This window comes from Grammomys surdaster, unplaced genomic scaffold, assembly GCF_004785775.1.
Source record: "Grammomys surdaster isolate TR1022 unplaced genomic scaffold, NIH_TR_1.0 126612, whole genome shotgun sequence".
Lineage (NCBI taxonomy): Eukaryota > Metazoa > Chordata > Mammalia > Rodentia > Muridae > Grammomys > Grammomys surdaster.
The window spans coordinates 2,056,399-2,079,838 of NW_021621401.1; the positions used below are offsets into that span (position 1 = coordinate 2,056,399).

At 50.7% G+C, this 23,440-nt stretch overlaps 2 protein-coding genes across 4 annotated transcripts in view; one reads left to right on the forward strand and one right to left on the reverse strand.

The window, feature by feature from the left end:
* Paqr4 (progestin and adipoQ receptor family member 4) overlaps positions 1-1,867 on the forward strand; it is a 4,228-nt gene extending 2,361 nt beyond the window's left edge. The window contains exon 3 of the mRNA XM_028760993.1: positions 52-1,867. Coding sequence (XP_028616826.1) covers positions 52-485 — 434 coding nt within the window. The 3' untranslated portion in view covers positions 486-1,867. The remainder of the gene's footprint in view (positions 1-51) is intronic.
* The window catches only part of Pkmyt1 (protein kinase, membrane associated tyrosine/threonine 1), a 27,221-nt gene continuing 5,099 nt past the window's right edge, over positions 1,319-23,440 (reverse strand). Inside the window, exons 1-8 of one of the 3 annotated variants that reach the window (XM_028760990.1) lie at positions 11,583-11,862; positions 5,564-6,051; positions 3,721-4,214; positions 2,969-3,075; positions 2,669-2,841; positions 2,346-2,503; positions 1,647-1,724; positions 1,319-1,559 (exon numbers count right to left, since the gene is read on the reverse strand). In XM_028760990.1, coding sequence (XP_028616823.1) covers positions 1,448-1,559; positions 1,647-1,724; positions 2,346-2,503; positions 2,669-2,841; positions 2,969-3,075; positions 3,721-4,214; positions 5,564-5,914 — 1,473 coding nt within the window. In that variant the 5' untranslated portion in view covers positions 5,915-6,051; positions 11,583-11,862 and the 3' untranslated portion in view covers positions 1,319-1,447. Of the gene's footprint in view, positions 1,560-1,638; positions 1,725-2,345; positions 2,504-2,668; positions 2,842-2,968; positions 3,076-3,720; positions 4,215-5,563; positions 6,052-11,582; positions 11,863-23,440 lie in introns of those variants that run through there. The other 2 variants (XM_028760992.1, XM_028760991.1) reach the window with 2 other exon arrangements.

Below are 23,440 nucleotides of genomic sequence, written 5' to 3' on the forward strand. Positions count from 1 at the left end.
TCTCTCTCTCTCTCTCTCTCTCTCTCTCTCTCTCTCTCTCTCTCTCTGCAGGGGCCCTGCCCATCATCCATTGCACCCTGGCTTGCAGACCCTGGCTTCGCCCAGCTGCCCTGATGGGTTACACTGCACTGTCAGGTGTAGCTGGCTGGAGAGCTCTCACTGCTCCCTCCACCAGTGCCCGGCTTCGAGCCTTTGGTTGGCAAGCTGGGGCCCGCCTGCTGGTGTTTGGGGCCCGTGGAGTGGGGCTGGGTTCAGGGGCTCCAGGCTCCCTGCCCTGCTACCTGCGCATGGATGCACTGGCACTGCTGGGAGGGCTGGTGAATGTGGCACGTCTGCCAGAGCGTTGGGGGCCTGGTCGCTTCGACTACTGGGGCAACTCCCACCAGATCATGCACTTGCTGAGTGTGGGTTCCATCCTCCAGCTCCATGCTGGGGTTGTGCCTGACCTGCTCTGGGCTGCACACCATGCCTGTCCCCCAGACTGAGCTGCCTCCTAGCTGCCAAACCGGCCTGCCCACAGCTTTCTGGGACAAATTACACCACCTTTCCTCCTGCTGGTCTGCAAGGGGCTGGTTCCCTGGAAGAACCAGCACATGGGACTTCCTAGCTGGGAGACCACTCTTCATTTTTTCCCATGGATTAATCTCTTCTTGCACCCAGACCTTCAAATCCCAGCTACTCCTCTCCTTGCCATCTTCTTCCAGGGCACTGTTTTGCTGTCATTAGAAGAAAACCATTTTTTTTTCCCATTTACCCTATTTGACCTGTGAGAGTCTCTGACGGTTGAGTCCTGCCAGCTTACCAAGCCTCCAGCCCAGAACCACTACCCCATGTTGCTGCTCCCATCCGACACCTCCTGGATTCTTGAACTAGCTTCTCTAACCCTGCTTCCTGACCTCCATCTCCTGCTCTGCATGCCAAACCTCTCAGCAGCCAGAATTTTGCTGTTCCTGTCATTCCTGCAGCGAGGATGCAGAGGAGTGGGACCAGGCTTCTCTCAGAACCAAGTGGACATTGGTCCTGCTTGTATTATCTGGTCAGGAGACCTGAGGGGAGCTCCTGCTTTTCCTAGGCAACAGACACAGATGTGGAATGGAGGCTTTGGATTCAGGCTTCACTAGACCAAGGACTCAGCTCTTCAGTGCCATGGACTGACTGACCTGACCACCAGAGACTTGTCTGCTCAGGAAATCTCTATACAGTGGGTGGCTCAGCCTGCTGGCCCAAGGGTACTCTATAGCAGGGTACCAACTCACAGCCAGATCATCCCAAAGGCCCAAGACCCTAGGCAACATCAATAAACGGACAAGACGCGCTGTGTTGCCACATGAGCAGTCTTGGGTGTACCCAAGACTCATTACTTTTTATTAGATACACAAGTTTCAGGGGGAGAGGTGGGCAAGAAGATCAGAGGTTTAAAAGCACCAAGGCTGGCTGGGCCTGTGGCTCAGGCTGGGTCTAGGGAGTCCTCAAACAGGCTGAGGAGGTTCCTGGGCTCAAAGGTGGGGCAGGGACCTCTTGGAGGCTCTGAGTCCATATCAGTTAGTTCCAGGGCATCCCTTGGGGGAGGAAAAACAGGCATAAGACATTGGATCCTAAAGACAACTGTACCCAACCCTAGACCCCGGGCCTGCTCACCTCCTCACCTCGGTATGTACCTGCCCCGAGGAGTAGAGGTTCTCCTAGTGATCCGGGACAGGATGGTCTCTGGGGAGAGTGAGGGGCTACAAGAAAGAGATCAAGCAGGGTACTGAGGGTTGGGCAAAGCAGGATATAAACAGCTCTGCTCCTTCTTGGTTCCAGGCCCCTGGTTGGTGAAGGTACAAGGCCACAATTGAAATAAACACTGGCAGCTGTCAAGACCATGTTCATGGGTTAACTCTGTCCCTTTTCTGGTTCAGCTGAGCTGGGTGTGAGTTTTGGTAAATGCAGGTTTTCTAGCATTTTGCTATGTTAGAAAGAGCTTCAGTGAGGGGAATGGCTCTATAAAGAGAGGGAATCCTGAGAGTTTATGGTTCCTCAGTGCAGCTGTTTCTTAATTATATATTCTTTCCTTGGCTAGCAGACACCTGGGAGCAAGGGAATCCTCTCAGGACAGGGGCTTACCAGGTACTGGAAGGCATCCACTCGGGAAGACAGCACTTAATCTCTGAACAGGGCAGCCTCTACAGAGGTGGGGACTGAAATCCTGCGCTGAATGTCACAGCTGCCCACATGGACCACAAGCTACCTCTACACTGGCAGTCTTTGTCCCCTGAGTGTGATGGGCCCAAGACCCCTTGCATTGGCCACAGTGATGCACACACACACACACACCACCCCTATTCCCCGGTTTTCGCACCCACCCTATGCTGTCGTCATCCCAGCTGCTGGAGAGGGTGCTGTCCAGGAGGGGGCTGCAAGGCGGAGAGCCAGGTGGTGTGGCTGGTGGGCCTGGAGGCTGAAGCCAACTGGCAGGATGAACCAGGCCATGCCAGAGCCAGCAGAGCAGAGTGACCAGGGCCTAAGGAAAGAGTGAGCCTCAGAAACCAAGCCTTGTGACAAATCACAGCACTTGGGAGGCTGAGGTAGGAAGATGATGAGTTTGAGGACAACCTGATCCATACGGTAAGTTCAGAAGTAAGCCTCAGGAAACCAGGTAAGATAGCCCAGCACCATAAAGACTTACCTGCCACAGGGCCCAACCTCGGCTCAGGGCTTCTGCAGCCATGTACCACAGAACATTCCAGGGGCGTGGCTGCCTCAGCATGGGCAAGGCTAGCAGGGCCTCAGCTGTGGCTCGAAGCTGGGGATCAGGCTCCAACATCATGGTGAGGACAGAACGCAGCTCAGAAGACAGACCTGCCGATGAGGCAGGGCCATGTCGGGCTAGGGTACTGACTGGGCCCTTAGTCCAATGATGCCCTCTACCACTTGACACCACTTGTCAGAAGCTGGTGATAGCTGGCTCTTTTGAACCCCCACTCACCAGCAGTGAACTCAGGGGGCAAGTATCCCTGGCGCAGTTGCTGCCAGCCCTCTCCACCATGGGGCAGTTCCATGTTGCAGGCAACTTCCAAGATGGTGAGACCCAGACTAGGAAGGACAGGGCACGAAGACAAAAAGAGGCAGTGTCAGCTTTTTGATACAGATCCCAGTCCTAACCAGCATCTTGGTGGGAAAAGGCTGTCCTCTTCTACTATAAGCCATAAAGTTAGTGAGAGAGGGGTAAGGAGCTTTAAGGAGAGCCCTGGAGGACCAGTGAGCACCAGTCAAGATGGACACCTTGTTGTGAATTATGCACCCCACACTCAAGCAGTTAACCTGGTGCAGTGAAGTTCCATCAGAACCACACTGACATGCAAATTGGTTTCCATGATTATTAGGGTTAGCATCAACATTCTGTAGACATAATCAGAATACAATGACACAGGGCAGTAGTAGCAAGTATGGACTCAAAACCCTGGGCCTGGCTATAGTCCCAGATGTTGACTGTGGACTTGACAAGTCCCTTGCCTCATTACTCTCCCAGCCCTGGAGCACAGCCACGGGGCTGTGAGGAGATGGCTAGCCTACAATGTGAAGGGGCCTTTGGCAGGCTTGTTGCTTACCCTGGAAACCTCCCAGGCTGGAATGCCCTTCTACCCTAGTGCCAGGAAAGAGCTCCTCTATTGGGCAGTCCCTCCCCTTCTGCTGAAAAGCCACAATAAAGGGCTCACATAGATCCTGTCCCAGCCTCACCTGAACACATCTGCTGCTGTGCCATAGGCGCCCTGAAGCAGTTCTGGGGCCATGTAGCGAGGATCTCCCTCCTGGGCCTCGCCAGCACCGGTTGAACCCAGCTCTACCAGTAGTCCAAAGTCGCCCAGCTTGCAGCGGCCCCGGGGCCCCAAGAAGATGTTGGCAGGCTTGACATCAAGGTGAACTAGGCCTTGACTATGTAGATGGTCCAGAGCCAGCAGAGTGTCCCGCAAGTAGCCCCAGACCTGGGCCTCTGGCAGGCTGGCCCCCCAGGCTTCACAGTGTTGCTGCAGGCTGGGCCCACAGAGCTCTGTCTGCAGGTATAGGATGCCACCCTCCTCCCAGGCCCGCTCCAGTCTCACGCAGTGTGGGTGCTGCCCCACCTTCTCGTGGCCGCCTACCTCAGCCAGCTTACGAGTCCGGTCTTTGGGGCCTCGGAATGGCGACATGGAGCGCTTAACAGCATAGAGTCGCCCATCTTCCTTGGAGCGTACCTGGAAGGGAGGCAGAGCAATCAAAGAATGCTGTTAAGATTTCACAATGTAGGGAAATACATGTCACCTTAGACCCCTGCCTACAATGATAACTAACTGGACACATGTCCACTGCAGGACAGTGCATCAGAGACCCAGGAACAGAGAATAGGGCAGACCTATGTATGCCCTCTGACTAGGGTCCAGTGCTAAGAGAAAATGGTAGTCCCCAAAACAATGAGCAGTGTGCTCTGGTGTGTCCAAGCTTTTCTCTGGTAAGGAAAACTGATGCAAGGGTCTGTGGTGCTTGCATTTTAAATAAAATTGCTTTTAAATAATGCTTGCATAAAGGAAAGCTACTATTTTAGGAGAAATATAATTGGAAAATTAAAACCATATTAAAGAAAATGATGGGCTGGAGAGATGGCTCAGTGGTTAAGAGCACTCACTGTTCTTACAGAGGTCATGAGTTCAATTCCCAGCATCCAATTGGTGTCTTACAACCATCTGTAATGGGTTCCAATGCCCTCTTCTGTTGTGTCTGAAGACAGCAGCTACAGTGTGTGTGTGTGTGTGTGTGTGTGTGTGTGTGTGTGTAAATAAATCTTTTTAAAAAAATAGAAAAGAAAATGGGAAATGGCTGGGCAGTGGTGGCGCACGCCTTTAATCCCGGCACTTGGGAGGCAGAGGCAGGAGGATTTCTGAGTTCGAGGCCAGCCTGGTCTACAGAGTGAGTTCCAGGACAGCCAGGGCTACACAGAGAAACCCTGTCTTGAAAAACCAAACCAAACCAAAAAAAAAAAAAAAAAGAAAAGAAAATGGGATGCCGGGCGGTGGTGGCGCACGCCTTTAATCCCAGCACTTGGGAGGCAGAGGCAGGCGGATTTCTGAGTTTGAGAGTTCGAGGCTAGCCTGGTCTACAGAGTGAGTTCCAGGACAGCCAGGGCTACTCAGAGAAACCCTGTCTCGAAAAACCAAAAAAAAAAAAAAAAAAAAAAAAAAGAAAAGAAAATGGGAAAGGATGCTGGGCCAGGGAGAGGAACAGCTCTTGAGCCTGCTAACCTAGGGAATCGGTGGGGACTGGGATCAGATCCAGGTCAGACAGAACTAGTCATGGACCCCAGCACGGCCATCTCCAGGCAGAGAGCGGAGACTTGCTGTGGGTTGTGCTAGCCTGGACACAAAGCCAGTGTGCATGAGGCAGCTCTTGGAGGTACTTGATCTTGGGATGCAGAGGTGGCTGTAAGCCTTAGAGGCAGGTGTCAGAGAAAAAAGGGCAGCAGGATGCCGAGGACACTCTCCCACTGAAGGAGGGGAACCCAAGGCAAAGAGGCTCCCCAGAGAAGCCTGGGAAACCACCCTTCATTTACCTTGAAGACTTCTCCATAGGAGCCATGACCCAGGCGGCTGAGTCTCTGGAAGTTTTGCTGAAAGAAGGACTCTGGCCGGCTCGGGTCATACCCAGGACTCTGCAGGGTCTCTGAGGTCTCACACAGGAAAGACACCCTCCGGGGCTGGGGCTGGTGCCAGCCCGGGGTCCGAGGGGGGAATAGACGGCTGATAGGGATGCTGCCCTTGGCAGGGGGCCGAGGTGGAAGGCTCCGGCTGAGGCCCCCAGGCCTTTTGAGGGAGAAACCAGGCTCTGCATGTCGGAAGTAAGCTGGAACTGGGATGGGGGTACCATTTAGGGGTGGTGGGGTGCCCTCAGTGGGCATGGACATGGCCAACACTAGAGGGTCAGAGCACAAAGCAATGTGTCCACTCAAGCAGTACTTGATCCTGTGGCCCACAAGAGAGCCACTTCTTTGCCACACACACGTCGTACTGTCCACATGAAGGCTGTGTGGGCCACAAGCACCTGCAGAGAAGGAAAAGAAGAGACCATCACACAGTTGCACACAGTGCCATCTGAGGCTTGGAGGTGAGGTTCTGCTGCCTCCACTCCCTGTCACAGTTGGTGTTTGCCTAGGAGAGCAGGCTCTCAGCATCACTCAGCCTCCCACTAACTCCACGGGGCAGAGGCTGGTTTTTAGTTGAGTGGTAGATTCCGTTCTTCTCTCTCCTGCCCCAGTGAAAGACAAGATGGAAGTTCTACATTGGAGGCTGAGAAGCCCTTGGTTCCAACCCCAGCTCATTCATAGGAAGAGAGCTCCACACTGGAAGAGGCAGAGGGCATGCCAGAGGCCTCTGTCCTGTCTCAGCATCCCGCTTCTTCTTCTTCTTCTTTTTTTTTTTCGAAACAGGGCTTCTCTGTGTAGCCCTGGCTGTCCTGGAACTCACTCTGTAGACCAGGCTGGCCTCGAACTCAGAAATCCGCCTGTCTCTGCCTCCCAAGCGCTGGGATTAAAGGCGTATACCACCACTGCCTGGCCAGCATCCTGCTTCTAAGGCAACAGGGCCAGCCAGGGAAAAGGGCACCACTGTTCCACAGCACGGCTTAGATAGATTGCCCAGGGGTAGAGGCAATCTGTACAACAGAGCCCTGAGGCTGCCCCAGGAAAACTTGACTTTGAAATACTGAGATGTTCATGTCTGGCAATGTCAAAAAAGTAAGGGGGGGGGGGGCGGATAGTGAATGGAGCTGGGCACAGTGACTGTCACCTACTTGGGAGGCAGAGGCAAAAGGATAAGGAAGCAGTTCAAGGCTATCTTTGGCTACATATAGAATTCAAGGCCAACAAGAAAAAAAAAAGGACCTGAAAGATGACTGAGCAGATAAAAACACTCGCCTTGAAAGACTGACAACTAGCCACATCCGTGTGGTAGCATATCACACCCTGATAATAACAACTATTTTTTTAGTGAGTGAAAGCTTTAGGTCTTAGTTGTGGCATGGTGTGTATCCCTGTAATTCCAGTAGGGAGACTGAAACACAAAGTTTACAGACTTGAGGCCAGCCTGGGCCACATAGGCAGATTTTGTCTCAAAAAAAAAGGAAGAAGGGGCTAACGAGGCAGCCGAGGAGTGGCTGCTCTTCTGGGGTTTTCAGCACCCACACGGCTGCTTGGGGAAGCTGACACCCTCTTTTGGCCTCCACACACACTACTCACTTATAAAACATAGGCATGCGTTCAGGCAAAACACCATACACATAAAATAAACAAACAAGACAAACAAGCGACTAGGAAGAAATGCTGGGCACGACGGCACACGACGGCACATGCCTGTAATCCCAGCATTCAGGGGGCATAGAGTCTTTATGAGCTTGAGACCAACTTAGTCTACACAGAGAGAGCCAGGCTAGCCAGGGCTACATACATAGTGAGACCCTGTCTAGAAAAAAAAAAAGGAAAGAAAAACGAAAGGGGGGAAGGAGGAAGAAAAAGAAGAGGAAGAAGAAGAGGAGGAAGAATAAGAAGAAATGTAGCTCACTGGCTCAGTGGCAGAATACTTCCCTGGCATGTGATAGGTCCTGGTTTGATCCCTATTACCAAAACCAAAATGAATGGATATATGCTGGGGGCACTCACAGTTAGCACTAGGGAAACCAAGAACATTAAACACACACAGTTGTCATTCAAACAAAAAGACCTCTTTTACCCAGAGGGCTGGGAATAGAGGTGGCTAATAGCCTAACCCCTGTGCTAGACAGCCAGGCCATACCTGGCTCCCCCAGGCTGCCCCAAGCAGAACCGGAGGTGGCTAATAGCCCAGATGACTGCTGACCAGATCCTTCCCTAGGCCTTAGATAACACATGTAGCCTATAGAACTGAGAAGAGTTTTGATCTAATTATGCTTCCTTGTATAGAAGGGATTGTGTTACACCAGGAAACCTTTTTCCAAATTGTACTGTACTTAAATATAACTATAATAAACTACTCAGTGTCAAATTCTAGACGTTTGAACCAACACCAGCTACTGAGTCGAACTGTTGAACTGGATTTTCTTCTTGCCTCAGAGATTAACCCTAGTGCTTGCAGAGACACCCCCCCACCCCCAAATGTACATACAAAGAACTAAAGGCCTAAATAAAAGGAGAAATCTGTTCATGGCAATGGTCTGGAAATTGTGGACTGATGTATAGTTCTGGTACAGTGTTACCAGACTTTTCTTCAAACAAAGTAAAGGCCTTCAGCTCAAAAGGTACAATCCCTATTAGAATTCCAGCTGGCTTCATTAATGAAAACAATTAGCATCCCTGGCAACAGTGTTGGTGCACACCTTTAATTACAGCACTTGGGAGGCAGAGGCAGATGGACCTCTGTGAGTTTGAGGCCAGCCTGGTCTACAGAGAAAGTTCCAGGACTGCCAGGGCTAAACCTTGTTTCAGAAAAAAGAAAGTGGAGAAAAAAAATAACAACTTGCTTCTACAATTCATTTGTCTGTTCAGGAGACCGAGCACCCTACTTTCAGTCAAACTCACAAAAGACTAAATTTGGAAGATTCATAATTCCAAATGTTCAAACTTTCTACAAATCTACAGCAATCAAAAAAGTTTATTCACATAAAGATGAAGGGGATACAACTAAGGGTTCTAAAATTTATGGTTAAATCAATTTTTCTTTAAAGCTAGGCACAGTGCACACACCTTTAACTCCAGCACTTGGAAGGCTGAAGCAGGCGGATCTCTGTGAGTTCAAGACCAGCCTAGTCTATAGAGCAAGTTGCAGGACAGCCAGGACTACATAGAGTGACCCTGCCTCAAAAAAATTTTGTTTTGTGTTTTCCCCTCTCAAGACAGAACTCATTTATGTAGTTCAAGCTGGCTTTGAACGGCCTCCTGCCTCAACCTCCAGAGAGCTGGAATTACTTATTTTCAAAAAGGGTGCCAAACAACTCTACAGGAAAGAAGAATCTTTTCAACAAATGACAGAGATAACTGTGTAGCTACATGAAAAAAAATTACTACAGGGGAAAAAAATCAACTTTATCTATTTTTCCCACTCAGTATATTTATAGTTTTACTTTGTTTTGAGAAAAGTCTATGTAACCTGGACTGATTTTGAACTTGAAGCAATCCTCAGCCCTCTAAGTGCTAGAATTACAGGCATGAGCTACCACTAACTGACATTCATTGATAGAAATATTAGTGTTTGATCTTGGAATGGATGCCCCAGATCCACTAGTGGTCTTATACATATATGCTTGCTTTTTTTTTTTTTTTTTTTTTTTGGTTTTTTGAGACAGGGTCTCTCTGTGTAGCCCTGGCTGTCCTGGAACTCACTCTGTAGACCAGGCTGGCCTCGAACTCAGAAATCCGCCTGCCTCTGCCTCCCAAGTGCTGGGATTAAAGGCGTGCACCACCACCGCCCAGCTACATATATGCTTTCTTAGGATGCCTTTTCAATAGCTATTATTCATTTATGGATCAAACCATTATTTAAAAGCTATTGGTCATTATGGGTTAAACCTGCTACCATATGTCAGGAAAGCATTCTCCCAGAGCTACATCCTCAGCCCTACATCTGTGCTTTCTAACTATGAGACCATAACAGCTTTCTAAATCTGAGATTTATTTTATTTTTACTTATTTTTAATTTCGATTTTTTTTTGTTGTTTTTTTTTTGTTTTGTTTTTCGAGACAAGGTTTCTCTGTGTAGTCCTGGCTGTCCTGGAACTCACTCTGTAGACCAGGCTGGCCTCGAACTCAGAAATCCTCCTGCCTCTGCCTCCCAAGTGCTGGGATTAAAGGCATGCGCCACCACCGCCCGGCTTAATTTCGATTTTTTGAGACAGGGTCTTAGTTTAAGCTGTCTTCAAGCTCCCTCAATGTGCAGCCACCGGAAACTGCGAGGTTTTGATCGTCCTGACACTATCTCCAGGGAGCTAGGATCACAGACAAGCCTCACTACATCTAGTTTTTGCAGTGCTGTGTATCAAACTCAGGGCATGATTCATGTTAGGCAAATGCTAAACCAACAGACTTATTAATATAACTCCAGGCCCTAAATCTGAGCTATTTTGAATTCATAGCACCTGGCACCAGGAGTTTGTGGAGCTGCAACTCTGTACAGACATTAGAAAGCCAAAGGGCTTAAGCCCGGTGTCTAGCATAAATGCTAACTGCTGTCTTCATCAGTGCTTTAGATAGTAGGTGAAAGGACTCAAGTATAGTAGTGTCATGGTGTCAGTAACTCACTGGGTGCCCCTGGGGCAAAAGGGGACATAAGGTTGCTACAATGTTGTAACTGAAACGGGCAAAAAAGCAACAGAAAGAGTCCATTTTAGGGGAAGCCACAATGTATCAAAAGATGCCACACCTAGCCTCGGGTGGTAGCTAGATCAAATTGCTACTTAGGTTAGATACTTAAAAGGCTTGGCTGGAAGGCTCTCTTGTTATGGCTCTATTTATTTCAAGAATCTCATCCCGGAGAGTGGCCTTTGGCTTAGAGATAGAGTGCCCACCTAGCATCATCAGGGTCCTGCATTTGATGCCCACCCTAGAAAAAAAGAAAAAAATCCCATTCTAGGTCTTCTTGTAGAACTCAGACTGTCAAGATCCACCATCATGCTGGTTAATTAAACTTACATACAGCCTTGAAGGGGGGGCGAGGGGAGGTAAGAGTACTTGCTGCCCTTCCAAGGGATCAGGTTTGATTCCCTGACACACTAACACACAGGTGTCTGTAACTCCAATTCCAGGGGTATCTGACACTCTTTTCTGACCTATATGGACACTAGGCACAAACGTAGTGCAGAGACACACATACGGACAAAAATACACATACATTAAAAAAAAAAAGACTTTTTTTTTTTTTTAAGGAAGAAGGAATACAGTCTCCATGCCTAGCACCTGGGAGTCCATCACCTGTCATCAGCCAGAAAATCCGTTCCCTCTCAATGTCATTTTCGTTTCAACATCACTGGTCATTTACATTCTAATACCTCTTGCCTGGTCATACAGCCTTTATGGGGTGAGAAGGGTTGGTAGTGGAGTCCCGGCTGATTCCAGAGTGAACCTGAGCCACCAGTCAGCCAGGCGACCTCCGGGGTTTCCAGGGGCCTCACCCTCTTACTGAGCTGGACACATCTGTTGACCACCATCTAGCGTTAGACTGTGAGTTCCTCCCGTGCAGGGCCGCTGCTGAAATCTCTTGGTGGGCGAGGGGGAACTCTGACAAACAATTGCGTAGACAGGCTGTCACCCAGAGGTGGGGGAATCTTCCCAGAAAGCGTCGGAGGGAAAGAGAGGCAGTGCTGGGAAAGGGGCTCCCAGTGGGAAGGGACAAGGGGCCCGCGGGAGTAGGCGGGGCGTGGGCGACAGCGCTGACCTGGAGTCATCCCAGGGCCCGTGACACACAGGGAGGGGTGGGGCTGCTGCAGGGGGGCGACCAGACACTGAGAGGAGGCCGGGGGCCGTCACGGGGCGCAGCGCGGCAGGAGCGCGGGCCAGGGCGCCGGGCGGAAGAGCGGCGCGGTCGGGAGACCTCACCCGGGTGTGGGCTCACCTGGGGAGGCTGGGCGGGGCGCAGCAGCGAGATCGCAGGTTCCGTGTCGGCGGAGGCCGCTGGGGACCTCGCAGAGGCCAGGCAAAGCCGGGGTCGGGCAGCGGGGGCCTCTGGACACCGGGACGAAGCACCCTCCAAGAAGGGGAACGGCCCGTGAACGCGCGCGGAGCCAGCTCGCGCCAAAAGTTCCAAACCGGCCTCGAGGCTCCGCCCAGGCTCGCACGTGGCCCCGCCCCCGCCTGGTGCAGCCCGTCAGGCGCCGGGAGCATTGGCTCCGCCTCGCGTCCTGCGTGCGCACGGAAGTCTCCCCGCCCCCGAAGTTTGGCCGAGCACTCTCACTGCGCAGGCGCACCTCTTCGGGGCCTATTGCAGACTAGGTAGCTAAATTCTTAGTCCTAGGCGCCAGGTGGAAACGATCCTTGGCCTCTCTGTCGGTATCCCCAGGACATTTGTCGGCCTTTAGACTATGGTTCCCATACCCGCTGCTCTCCATTGGCTGCCTTAAAATTCGTGTCTATAAAAGTGGCAGGTAAGGCCCTGCAGCCAAGTGGCATTTTCTCAGGGAGTTGCTACTGGGGCAGCACAAGCAAATGTCCCACTACGCATAATCTTATGCACAATCAGACAGGTCCTCATCACCCCCTCAATAGCGATTGGGAACGCCTCTTCTAAGAAGGTGGAGTCTCCTTGTGAATAGGCATCAGTTACTTCTGAGGCAGATTTAGTTCTGAACCTTGTGCTCAACTCAGACCCCTTTCAGTCTCTTCCTGGCCTCACAACCTACGGTACATGCTGGACTTTCCCAAGCTTCAGGTTGTCACCTCTCTTCAAAACGTGGAGCGGAGGAACCTAGGACGATTTCCTTCAAGTGGTTAGCAGAAGGCCTGCGCAGAACAAACGTGGGATGGTGCTTGCTTCTTCGAGAAAGGGACCTTTATAAATTTAATCTAGAAGTGAGAAATCATGCTTTATAGCCAGTCTCCCTAAAATGCCCCTGCAATCTCTTGGAACAACAGTGGGAAGGAAGGTCAGGCCCTACTTAGAGCTGGGGTACAGTCCACCTCCAAGCCCTTCCCTTTGGATTAGCTTCTCTGAGAGCCAGAACACTTGTGACTTTGGCTAGTCCTTGTTGAGGACCCCAGACAGGTCGCTCTCCAACTATTTAGAACTACTTTCTGCCAGCCCCAGTTTCTGGACAGGCCCTGCCTCTTTCTAGCTGTTCATTCTTCAAAGTCTAGTTCATAATGATTAAAACAAACAAACAAACAAACAAACACAATAATTAAAAATACTGCACTAGTACTATACCCCAAGCACGGAGGTGGCTGAGGCAGAAAGATCACATGAGCCCAGGAATTGGGAGGCTAGTTGGGCACTATAACAAGACCCCTGTCTTAAAATCAATCAAACAAATAAGTAAAAATTGGATAAAGTGGTATATAGATCTGTGATCCCAGCACTGAGGAATTGGGGAGGCTAAGGCAGGAGGAATCTCTGAGTTTAAGGCCACTCTGATCTATATCAGAAGTGCCAGAACAGCCTGGGCTACATAGTAAGACCCTGTCTCAAAACTTGGGGTAGTTTTAGCAATTCAAACCCTGCCTCATAAAGGAAATGGGAAAGGGAGTAAAAAGGCTAGGTTGTCAGTTCAGTGGTAGCTAGCAGGTGTGAAGCCCTAGGTTCAAAACCCAGCATTACAGGGGGGGAAATAAAACACTTCATTTCAGTGGCATAGGTCAGTAAACATCTCACTCTGCAGAGAAAGGCTGTACTATACATACAATAAATATAAATTAGTAGCAGTTAGAGGTAAGTGTACAGATGTTGTGTCAGGGAACTAAAGGCTGTAGTGGTGCTCTGCCAGTCTCCACGTGTGGAAAATAAATAATAGCTCCTAACTACTTGAAGAAATGAGAATTAACTGAGAAAATATATGTGAACTGCTTTTGTTAAAGGAGAAGCAGACTTCTGTCCAGGTTCATGGTCCCATAGGTTTTTTAAAAAATGAATAGAAACAGAAGGCCAGTAAGCAAAAGTTTGATTTAGAAAGTGAAAGTTGGGGCTGGAGAGATGGCTCAGTGGTTAAGAGCACTGACTGCACTTCCAGAGGTTCTGAGTTCAAATCCCAGCAACCACATGGTGGCTCACAACCATCTGTAATGAGATCTGATGCCCTCTTCTGGTGTGTCTGAAGACAGCTACAGTGTACTCATATATAATAAATAAATAAATCTTAAAAAGAAAAAAGAAAGAAAGTGAAAGTTGACACGGAATAGCAGCAGAGGATCCCCTGGGGACGGTTGGTTTAGTGCTTTGTATCAGTAGAGGTGAGAGCCGGTAGAGTTCTCAACCTGTTGGAGCACTCTAATGACCTTTTCACAGAGGTTGCCTAAGACCGTTAGAAAACACTGATATTTACATTACACTTCATAAAGGTAGAAAGTTGCAACAAGCACTTGGGAGGCAGGTGGATTTCTGAGTTCCAGGCCAGCCTGGTCTACAGAGTGAGTTCCAGGACAGCCAGGACTATACAGAGAAACCCTGTCTTGAAAAACCAAAAAAGAAAGAAAGAAGAAAGAAAGAAAGAAAGAAAGAAAGAAAGAAAGAAAGAAAGAAAGAAAGAACGAAAGAAAGAAAGAGGCAACAATAATAATTTTATGGTTGGAGGTCACCACAACATGAAGATCTGTGTTAAAGGGTTGCAGCATTTGGAAGGTTGAGAACCACTGCTCCAGTATAAAAATCTTCTCTCCCTTTGATGCAAAACGGGCCCACAGGTTGCATAAGTCAAGACAAGAGCAGCTGCTGGTGAAGTCAGGAGTCACCTCTACCCATGCTTCGATGACACAGAGGCGTGTTTCCAAAGGGATCAAAACCAGGACTCTTAGCTGGGCATGGCAGTGCACGCCTTTAATCCCAGCACTCAGAGCCAGAAGCAGGTAGATCTCTCAGAGTTCAGGGCCAGCTTGGTTTCAATTGAAGTTTCAGACCCTGTCTCAACAACAAAAACCAAAACACTAGGATTTTTTTCAAACCTCCCCCAGTTGCTTGATTGCACAAGCCCCACCTCTTGTCCAGGGGAGCGCCCCAAACACTCCCAATGTGACACTTTACTACAACAGTACCGCAGAGCTGTACACACTTCCCAGAAACTTAGGAAGATTCTCTTGCTCAGATTGGATCACAAAAGTGGCCTGACAAGAAAGGGAAGCAAAGATGAGACTCGAATGGAACCATGGAGAACCAGAGGAAGCCACAATGGGAGTTTCTGAGGACCAGCTGCCTGCTATTTCTGTTGCATAGTGTTTATGAGCATTTGTTAAATTGTATATTTCTGTCTAGTGTATGCTTGCTTCTCTACCTATATCACATTTCATGCTTGCAACAATTCTAATAATTGACAGGGGCTGGGAGAAGAGGTTACTAGAGGTCAGCTTTGCCCATCTGTGGGTGCCTGGGTAATGTCTGGGAAGGTGGCCCAAAGGCAGCCAAGGGAAATCGGAAGCTCAGATCTGGCCTAAAGAGCTGCCGACACAGGGAGGAGGGGGCAGCTGAGGGGCAGCAGCACAGCTGCTGGTACAGGAGGTGTCTGCCCACAGGCGCCTGGCTGTGCCTCCAGCTGTCCTCCCAAATTCCCACCCTCACAGGTGCTGCTGGAGGTTAAGCAACTGTCAGGGAATCCTTTGACACACACTGCCATTTTAGGTAACATGTGTCCTAGGCATCAGTCCTGCACATCCAGCAGCTACTGTCTCCTTGCCCTTGATCCCTGCCAGACACCTCTCCTGTTTAGATATTTAGATTCTGGGGCCATGTCTCCTGTCCCCTTCAGCTCAGGGTGCCCAGCAGCCCAGACCAGTGCTCTAACAGGGGTTGAGCTCCCAACTCTGTGTTCTTAGGGTACCTGGATGGAGACAGTGTGGTGATTCTTGAGCAGACATGACGCTGGCCCAAGGACCCAGGCTGGCTGGTATTTTCCACAGGCCTGTGCCAGCTCCCAGGCAGCTTGGCAATGGCCAAGCAATCAGTCGGAGTATACCTCCTGTGTAGCCCCTTGGAATTTCTCCCTCTACCTCCCTGGCGCCCTGCAATGAATACTGTGTGTCTGGATGTCTGGCTCTGCTTAGGGGGCCCTCAGCTGTCCCCGCTCTGAAGCTTACATGCATAACTAGGCCTGGGCCTGCACAGGAGAATGGAGAAGGTTAAGAGCAGGAGAGAAAACCCCTCGGAGTTCTTGGGATCAGACTCTAGTCCAACTTAGGAGTTGTATCATTCAAGCCAAGTGCCTTTTCTTCTCTGCCTCTGTTTCCCCACCGACAAAACAAGAAACCCCAGTAGCCCTGGCCCCGGCTTTTACTGCTATCACTTTGGAGAAAAGTACTCAGCCTCAGAAAGGCCAGATGAGTGCCCAAGGTCCAAGGTCAATTCACCACCTCCCATTCAGCTGGCCTTCCAGGGAAACCAATCAGGAAAACCAGGGAACCAATGCCCATGGTCTTGTGGCAAAGCAGGCAGTGTAGCACAAGGGTTCTTTCTATCCAGTTGTCCTGGAAGGGAGGAAGCATCCCTGCATCCTTCTCAGTGACTAATAGAAGAGCCAGTCCACTTGACTCCAAGCAGAATGGAAATGGGCAAGCGGGGTGCTGGCTAAGGGACCCTGCAGTCGGTTTTTCACAAAAGATTTTTTTGGGGGAAGGCAGAGAGATACCATGGGACTGGTCATATGAATGCATGTCTGTAGGAGTCCAGAGTAGGGAGAGATTATCAGTGGGGTGTAGCCCTGAGTTCAGGGGGGGTCCAAGAGTGAAGTGATCTATAGAGCTAGCTTAGTGCTGGGGTTGGCCTATGAGTGGAGGATGCTGGGCACTAGTCTGCTGGCTGCAAAATTGGGCTTCAAAGTGTGGTGGGATCAGAGGCCCCCATTGTGTCTCGTCTTTACTTCTCTCCAGACCTCCACCCTGTCTAGAAGCCAGCATTGGCCTCCTCAGCCAGTAGCTCCAGGAGGGCCTGAGGTTTGAGAAGAGTCAACAGACACAGGATGTGGGGCTTGGACTTGAGTCCAAGGTCCAGGTTCTGAATCAATGCTGTCCTCAGCCAGCCCAGTGGGGTCCACAGATTCACTTTGCTACGAGTGGGGGCATTTCCTGGCCAGATCCCACCCTGGTGTATCCCAGGTTTGCCTCTCCTAAGCACAACCTGCCAGGCCCCCTGCAGCAAGCCCAGCTCCAGGTTTAACGGCCCAGGTCCCAAGAATGAAAGATGCTCCTATTCCTCAACCACCCAGCCTGCCCCATCCATCCTAAGCAACAGATCCCGAATTTATCCCTAAAGTCAATTCCGACAAAGAAGAGAAGACAACAGAAAATGGAGTCATCTGTCCCTGTGTGCCTCTGCCCCCCATGGGGAATGAGGAGGAGCACAGGATGAGGATTGGAGGTTGGGGTACCCCTCTAGCAAGTCAGTCCTCTGGGGCAAAAAGAACCAGTTCTAGTGATCCATGGAGGAATCAGACAGGACGAGAGGTAGTCTCCTGTAATTTCAATCTGAGAGTTCCATAGCTTCTGATACACTGTTGCAGCTCCCGCTTGCCTTTCTAGTAACACAGTTAACTTTCCTAGGGCTCTGGACCAGCTATGCGCAGATCTCTGGCCCTGGTCCCACCTTTTCCGCAGCTGTGTTTAAGCTGAGCCTAGAGTGCCAGCCTGCTCCTCCCTAGCTGCTGGGGGAACATCTGAACCCTTCTAGCCTGGTGCCAGCGTCAGAGTCACTGACAGGGTGGAGGAGCCCCAGGGAGGCCTATCCCAGCTGTCAGCACCAATGATGGATGAGGGGGTACGTTATAGGGTGGCCCAGAGGACCAGGCGCCTGTTCTGCTCCAGGGGGGAGCCCCTGGACTGGCCTCCTGGGGTCTACCAGCAGAGCCTCTGCCCCTCACAGCTGGGGACCTGATTAAAGCAATATCCCACCCAGTAAGGCTGCTTAAAGGCCCAAAAGGGGCTCAGCCTTCTCACTCCCTGGACATCATGGGCATCTGGGTCTTTCCCGTTGCCCTTTTCCTGCTCTGCCTGACTTCTGAGAGCTTGCAAGGTGGTGAGGGTGGGCTTCTGGGAGGCTGTGACTGGGGCTGAGATTGACTAGAACATGAGTTGGACAGCTAGGTTCTGGGGGTGAGGATTGGTGTTTCCAGTACATTCAGACGTTCACGATCATTCTTGGCTTCCTGGCTATATGACTACACAGCAAGTTTGAGGCTAGACTGGGGTACATAAGCCCCCTCCCAATGTCTGAGTTCCAGAATGATCAGGGTTGGTTGGGCATTGGGGCTAGGGAGGCCTGGGCAAGCAAAGAATTCAGATAAGGAGGATTTTAGGTGTATTGCACTGGAGGTAGGTGTGTGTCTGGGTCTAGCCTCCTTTCAGTTTTTGAGATCCCACCCTGAATAATAAGTACCCTTTGCTTCCCTAGGACTTCTCCGACCCCGACTCCCTTCCAATCTGGGGAAAGGTAAGTGGCCCTCTGGATACTTTTGATTCTAGAGACCTCTGGAGCTTTCTAGATATTCCCTAGATATTTCCAGCTCTGAGATTCTAGATATGAAAGCCAGGAGAACAAAGGGTTTCTTCCCAACAGACAGTGTTAGCAATGTCTGCCTGAGGATATGAAGCTCAGAAACTCATCTTCTTGGAAGAGTTGGGAGGTTTGTCCCTGAGAACATAGGGTCCCTGGAGGAGGGGCCTGGGGAGCAGGGTGTGACAGCAGGGAGGAAGGAGGTTCTGGCAGCATCCAAGGACAGTGCTACAGTGGAACAGGTGTGGGGACCAGTGAGCTGACAGGCCTCAAGGCTTTGGGACTGAGCGTCATAAATGGGGCCTATGGAGTTCTAAGGGTAGGAGGAGGGAGCCCTGAGACTGGATGCAGAGGAGGAGAAGAGGGAACAAGAGGGGTCCAAAGATGAAGCTGGAGGTTGGGAGAGGGGAGGGCTGTAATACAGTGACTAGGAGAGCAAAGTGTGCTCTGCCCCTCAAATATCCAGGGGTAGAGCTTAGACACTCTCATCTATGCCAGGGTCCAATCTTCAGTCCCCCAATCCCAGACTATCCCGTTTCTGTCCTTATGTCTCCTGTGACCAGAAGGGAAACTGAGGTTCAGAAGCAGAGATTTGGCTGGTCCCCTTCTCAATCCTCCCTGACTCAACAGGCTTTGGGAGGCCAGACAGCTATGTATAAAGCTAAATCTTCAGATTTAAATCTTCAGATAAGCAGAGTGGCCCACTCCTGTCCTGCTGTACATCCCTAAACTAACCCCTCATTTCTCCCCCAGGTTACAGCCCCTCCAGTGGACTGGGAACAGGTGAGGTAAAGGGAAAACTCAGGGTGTGGGGGGCAGGGCTAGGACACTCTAGTCTCTCTCCCCAACAAAAGAGGACAAGATAATGCAGGGAAAGAGAATATAGGCAAACAAACATCTCAGAATTGTGGGACACTGGGTGTGGTGGTTCACACCAGTAAACTCCAAACTCAGAACTCGAAGCAGAAAGATTTCTGAGAGCTCAAGTCAGCCTGGATTGCATAGTAAGTTCCAGGCCTGCTTGTGTTGCAGAGTAAGACTGTGTTCTACCCCCCCATCCCCACCCAAAGTAATGTAGGGATGTAGGGATGGACACTGGCTACTGGGTAGATAGATGCCCATTCTTCTTGGCATGGTTTGATCTGAGCATAGTCCCAAAAGGTGGGGAGACCCGCTGATGGGAATGACTATGTAAGTAATGGGTACTTCTGGGGAAACCCTCAGCCTGGTGCCCCCAGGTACTCTCCTGCTTTCTCCCCCAGCCTTTGGAGGAGATGCTAAACCTCAAAAGTCGGGTGAGCTCTACCAGCCTAGCTCTGTCTTTCTGTCTTTCTCACACCTTCCCCACTCTATCTCACCAGGGCTCAGGAACCCCCAGCAAGGTGAGCACCACCTGGTGGGAGGAGATCAGCTTCTGGGGCCTTCTCTCGCCTCTGAGGCAAACTGTGACTGATAATGATTGAGGAGACATTTAGGATATTTTGTTTCTAGCTTGATCTCAGGGAAGACTTTCAAGGCTCCCATACCCCCACTTCAGCTGGGACCCCACACGTCCTCAACTCAGCTCCTTCTCTCTTTACAGGCTCTCCAACTGAAAATGGCTACGGAACAGGTAGAGGTGGGGGTGCCATGGGGAGAAAAGAATCAAGGGTTGTCCCTAGGAAGGGGGAATCCTGTGACCTTCACCTTTTTCTCAGGCGTTGGAGGCGGTATGGAACCTCCAAAGCCAGGTGAGCCCTTCTCAGATGCTACCTGTTTTTTTCCCCCAACCTCTGCAGCCCCCGACTCCCATCCCCAGAGCCTCCCTAACTCCCCTACCCTGCCTCTGTGGTGTTTGGTAATGGCATCATTGGTCTAGAAGCAGGGCCTTTCCCAAGTATAGCATCCTATTTCTGAGGTGTAGGAAAATGGGGGTTTTCCTGTTTGAGGGTACAGTGCCACTAGGTTAATTCCCCTGAACCTCAAGGAACTAGAACTGCTGGCTTAGAAAAGGAAGACAGGAGGCATGGTAGCTTCTGGTATCAGGTGTGGGAGGAGAGATCAGGGCACCCCTTCTTACTGCTACTCCAGCTGTACCCCAGGCACCACCTCAGGCCCATTAGTTCACAATGGATATGGAACAGAGAACCCAGGAGGAGGCTCAGTCCCAGGGGTCCCATCATCTCTCCTCAGGCTTTGGAAGGGTTGTGAAGCCCCAGAAATCAGGTGAGTGCTCTCTCTCCATGCCTGCTCTTCCTCAGTCTGATGTCCCCAAGCCCTCTTTATTCTTCTCTCTGGCTCTTTCATCCCAGGATATGGACCTGGGCTGGGAGCTGGAGCCTCTCGAGGAATGGGCGCTCAGCCAGGTAAGGACCACTGGGGACAAAAGGAGAGAGGTTGGTTACAGATGAAGGCAGGGCTCAGCTCTCCATCTGACCCCGGCCTGGGAGGAGAGAAACTCTCCAAGCTGGGGGGCTTAAAGATCCGCCCTGCCCACGTCTTAGCTCCATCTCTTCCCATGGTGCCCTCCGTCCCTCAGATATGCCTACCCATGCCCTACCACTTTCTCCCCAGGATTTAATGGCAGAAATGGCTTGGGCATCAGTACATCTCCTAAGGCAGGAAGTCTGCCAGGTGAGAGTAACTGGGCAGGGACTGTGGGGGTGCAGGTGGTGAAGAGGGCTCAGGGCACAGTTTTCATTTGAGGACAGGAATACCAATCTTCTTATGTCTCTCTCTGGCCCAGGTAGGGGCATGAAACCTCAGAAACCAGGTGCCTTTCTTCTGCACTGGTTTTGTTTTGTTTGTTTGTTTGTTTGTTTTTCTCCCTGTGATGCTGTATCCCCAGCTCAGCTCTGTCATCTCTAGTTCCAGCTCTCCTTGTCCCCAGCTCTGTCTCTGCATTGCCTCCCAAGATCAGCTCCCTTCACTGCCCTGCCAGGCATACTGCTTGAGAAGTAGTACCCAGTCTAGGGATGGTTTCTTGGGCTGATCTTTGGGCATGTTCCCTAAGAGAACTGCTGGAGGCTTGGGACACAATTGTCTTGGGTAGAGATACCATGAGAGTGGTCCAGACCACTTCAGTCTAGCCTCCTACCAGCCAGGCTGTAGCCTCTGCCTCTCTCTACCCACAGTCCCTGCACCTCAGAATGGCCTTGGACCAGGTAAAGGAGGGATGGGAGGAGGAGTTGGGGTATGTGCTAAGGTTGGGGTTTTGGGGAGCTCTTACTTCCTCACCTGGTCCCTATGTCTTTCTCAGGTACCACAGAGGGCATGAAACCTCCAAAGCCAGGTGAGGTCTGCCCTGTGCCAGTGTCCCTCGGCAGCTCACTGGCCCCCACATAGCCTGGCCTCCCTTACTCCTTCCTGATGTCTTCCAGGGTTCAGCAATGGGAACGGACTAGGGGCTGGGGCCTTCCCAGGAGTTGGAGCCCAGCCAGGTGAGAGCATGAGGGAACTGGAGATCTGGAGATGAGGGCAAGGGATAATCTAGGGGAAGCCATGGATTGGGAGAAGAAAAGCTGATTTCCGGGCCCTGGTGTGGTACCTTTAATACCAGTGCCTAGGAGGCAGAGGCAGGTGGATTTCTATGAGTTCTGGGTCAGCCTAATATATGTATATAGAGAGAGCTTCAGGCCAGGTAGGACTGCAGAGTGAGATCTTCTCAGTAAATGCATATAAAAGTAAACTGGTGGTGCACGCCTTTAATCCCAGCCCTTGAGACAGAGGCAGGCGGACCTCTGAGTCCAAGGCCAGCCTGGTCTACAGAGTTTCAGGACAGCCAATGCTACCCAGAAAACAAAAACAAAAACAAAACAAGAAACTCTGTCCCCAAAATAGTGGGAAGAGAATGGGAAGGGGATAAGAGAAGGTAATGATTTTTTTTCTCTCTCTCTGAGTGTGTGTGTGTGTGTGTGTGTGTGTGTGTGTGTGTGAAAATAACCAAATCCATTAAATACATGAACAAAATTGTCAAAGAATTTTAAAATAGATTAAAATAAATAAAACCATGGGGTACAGCTTAGTGGGAAGAGCACTTCCCCAGTGTGCACGGAGCCTCAAATAACCTCTAGTGCAGAGAGAGAGAGAGAGAGAGAGAGAGAGAGAGAGAGAGAGAGAGAGAGAGAGAGAGAGAGTCAGTTTCCCTGGGTCTTCCCACAGGCTTGGGAGCTGTCATGAAGCCTCAGAAGCCAGGTGAGCAGGCACCTGTTCATCCCATTGTCCTCTTGGCTCTGTCTCCCCCACCTGAGACCTTTTACTCCCAAGCCCTCCGCAAACCCACTGCTCACAGTCACTTTTCTCCTTAGGATTTGGCCATGGAAATACCCTGGGTGCCCAGTCAGGTAAGCACATGGATGGTGGCAGGTCCAGGGCCCTGCCTGGGGATCTGAAGCCAGGGTGTCTAGGAACTCACTCACCTGACTCCTCTCCCAAGTTCATCCCTCAGCCAGACCTTGCCCTATGGACACCATGGAGCTCAAATTCAAGGGCATGGTGGCTTACACCTGTAACCTCTGTGCTCAGGGGCCAAGACAGGAGAATCAAGAGTTCCAGGTCAGTCTGGAAGACATGGTGAATTCCAGGCTAGTCAAGTAACAAAGCAGAGCCTGGTAGTACAATGCTAGCACTTGGGAAGTAGAGACCGTCTATCAAGGACACTCTAGGCTAATAGTGAGTTAGAGGCCCAGCCTCAGCTACAAGTAACATTGTCTTGAAAGTAAAACAAAGCTAAACATAGTGATGAAGGCCTTTAATCCCAGCACTCAGAAGGTAAAAACAGGCATATGTCTGTGAGTTCATGGACAGCCTATTCTATATAGAGAGTTCCAGACCAGTTAGGGCTACATATAATGAGGCCCTGTCTCAAAACAAACAAACAGACAGACAGACAGACAGACAGACAACTGGGAAAGAATTTAAAGCGGGTGGAACAGGTCTACGGGCAAAGCAGACCGAGCCAAGAGCTGAACAGCAGCTTCACAGTCCTTAAGGTGCGTCCATAGTTCTATGCCTACTCCCTCTTCTCCCAATCAGGTCCTGCAGTTCAGAATGGCTTTGGAGCAGGTAAAAGGGAGACAAGGACAGGGACAGATGCAGGGTATCCTGGGCTGAGTTTCTAGAAACAAGCTGGCCCAGAGATGGGGCACCCACCTCTACATCTATCTCTTCAGGCTTTGGAGGAGTTGGAAAAGCCCAGAAGCCAGGTGAGACTCTTGCTGCGCCCATCCTCGCTCATGTACAGCTGCATTTCTCCCAGACTCAATCTCATTTCTTTTCATGGTCTCCCCAGGACTTGGGAACGGAAATGGGCA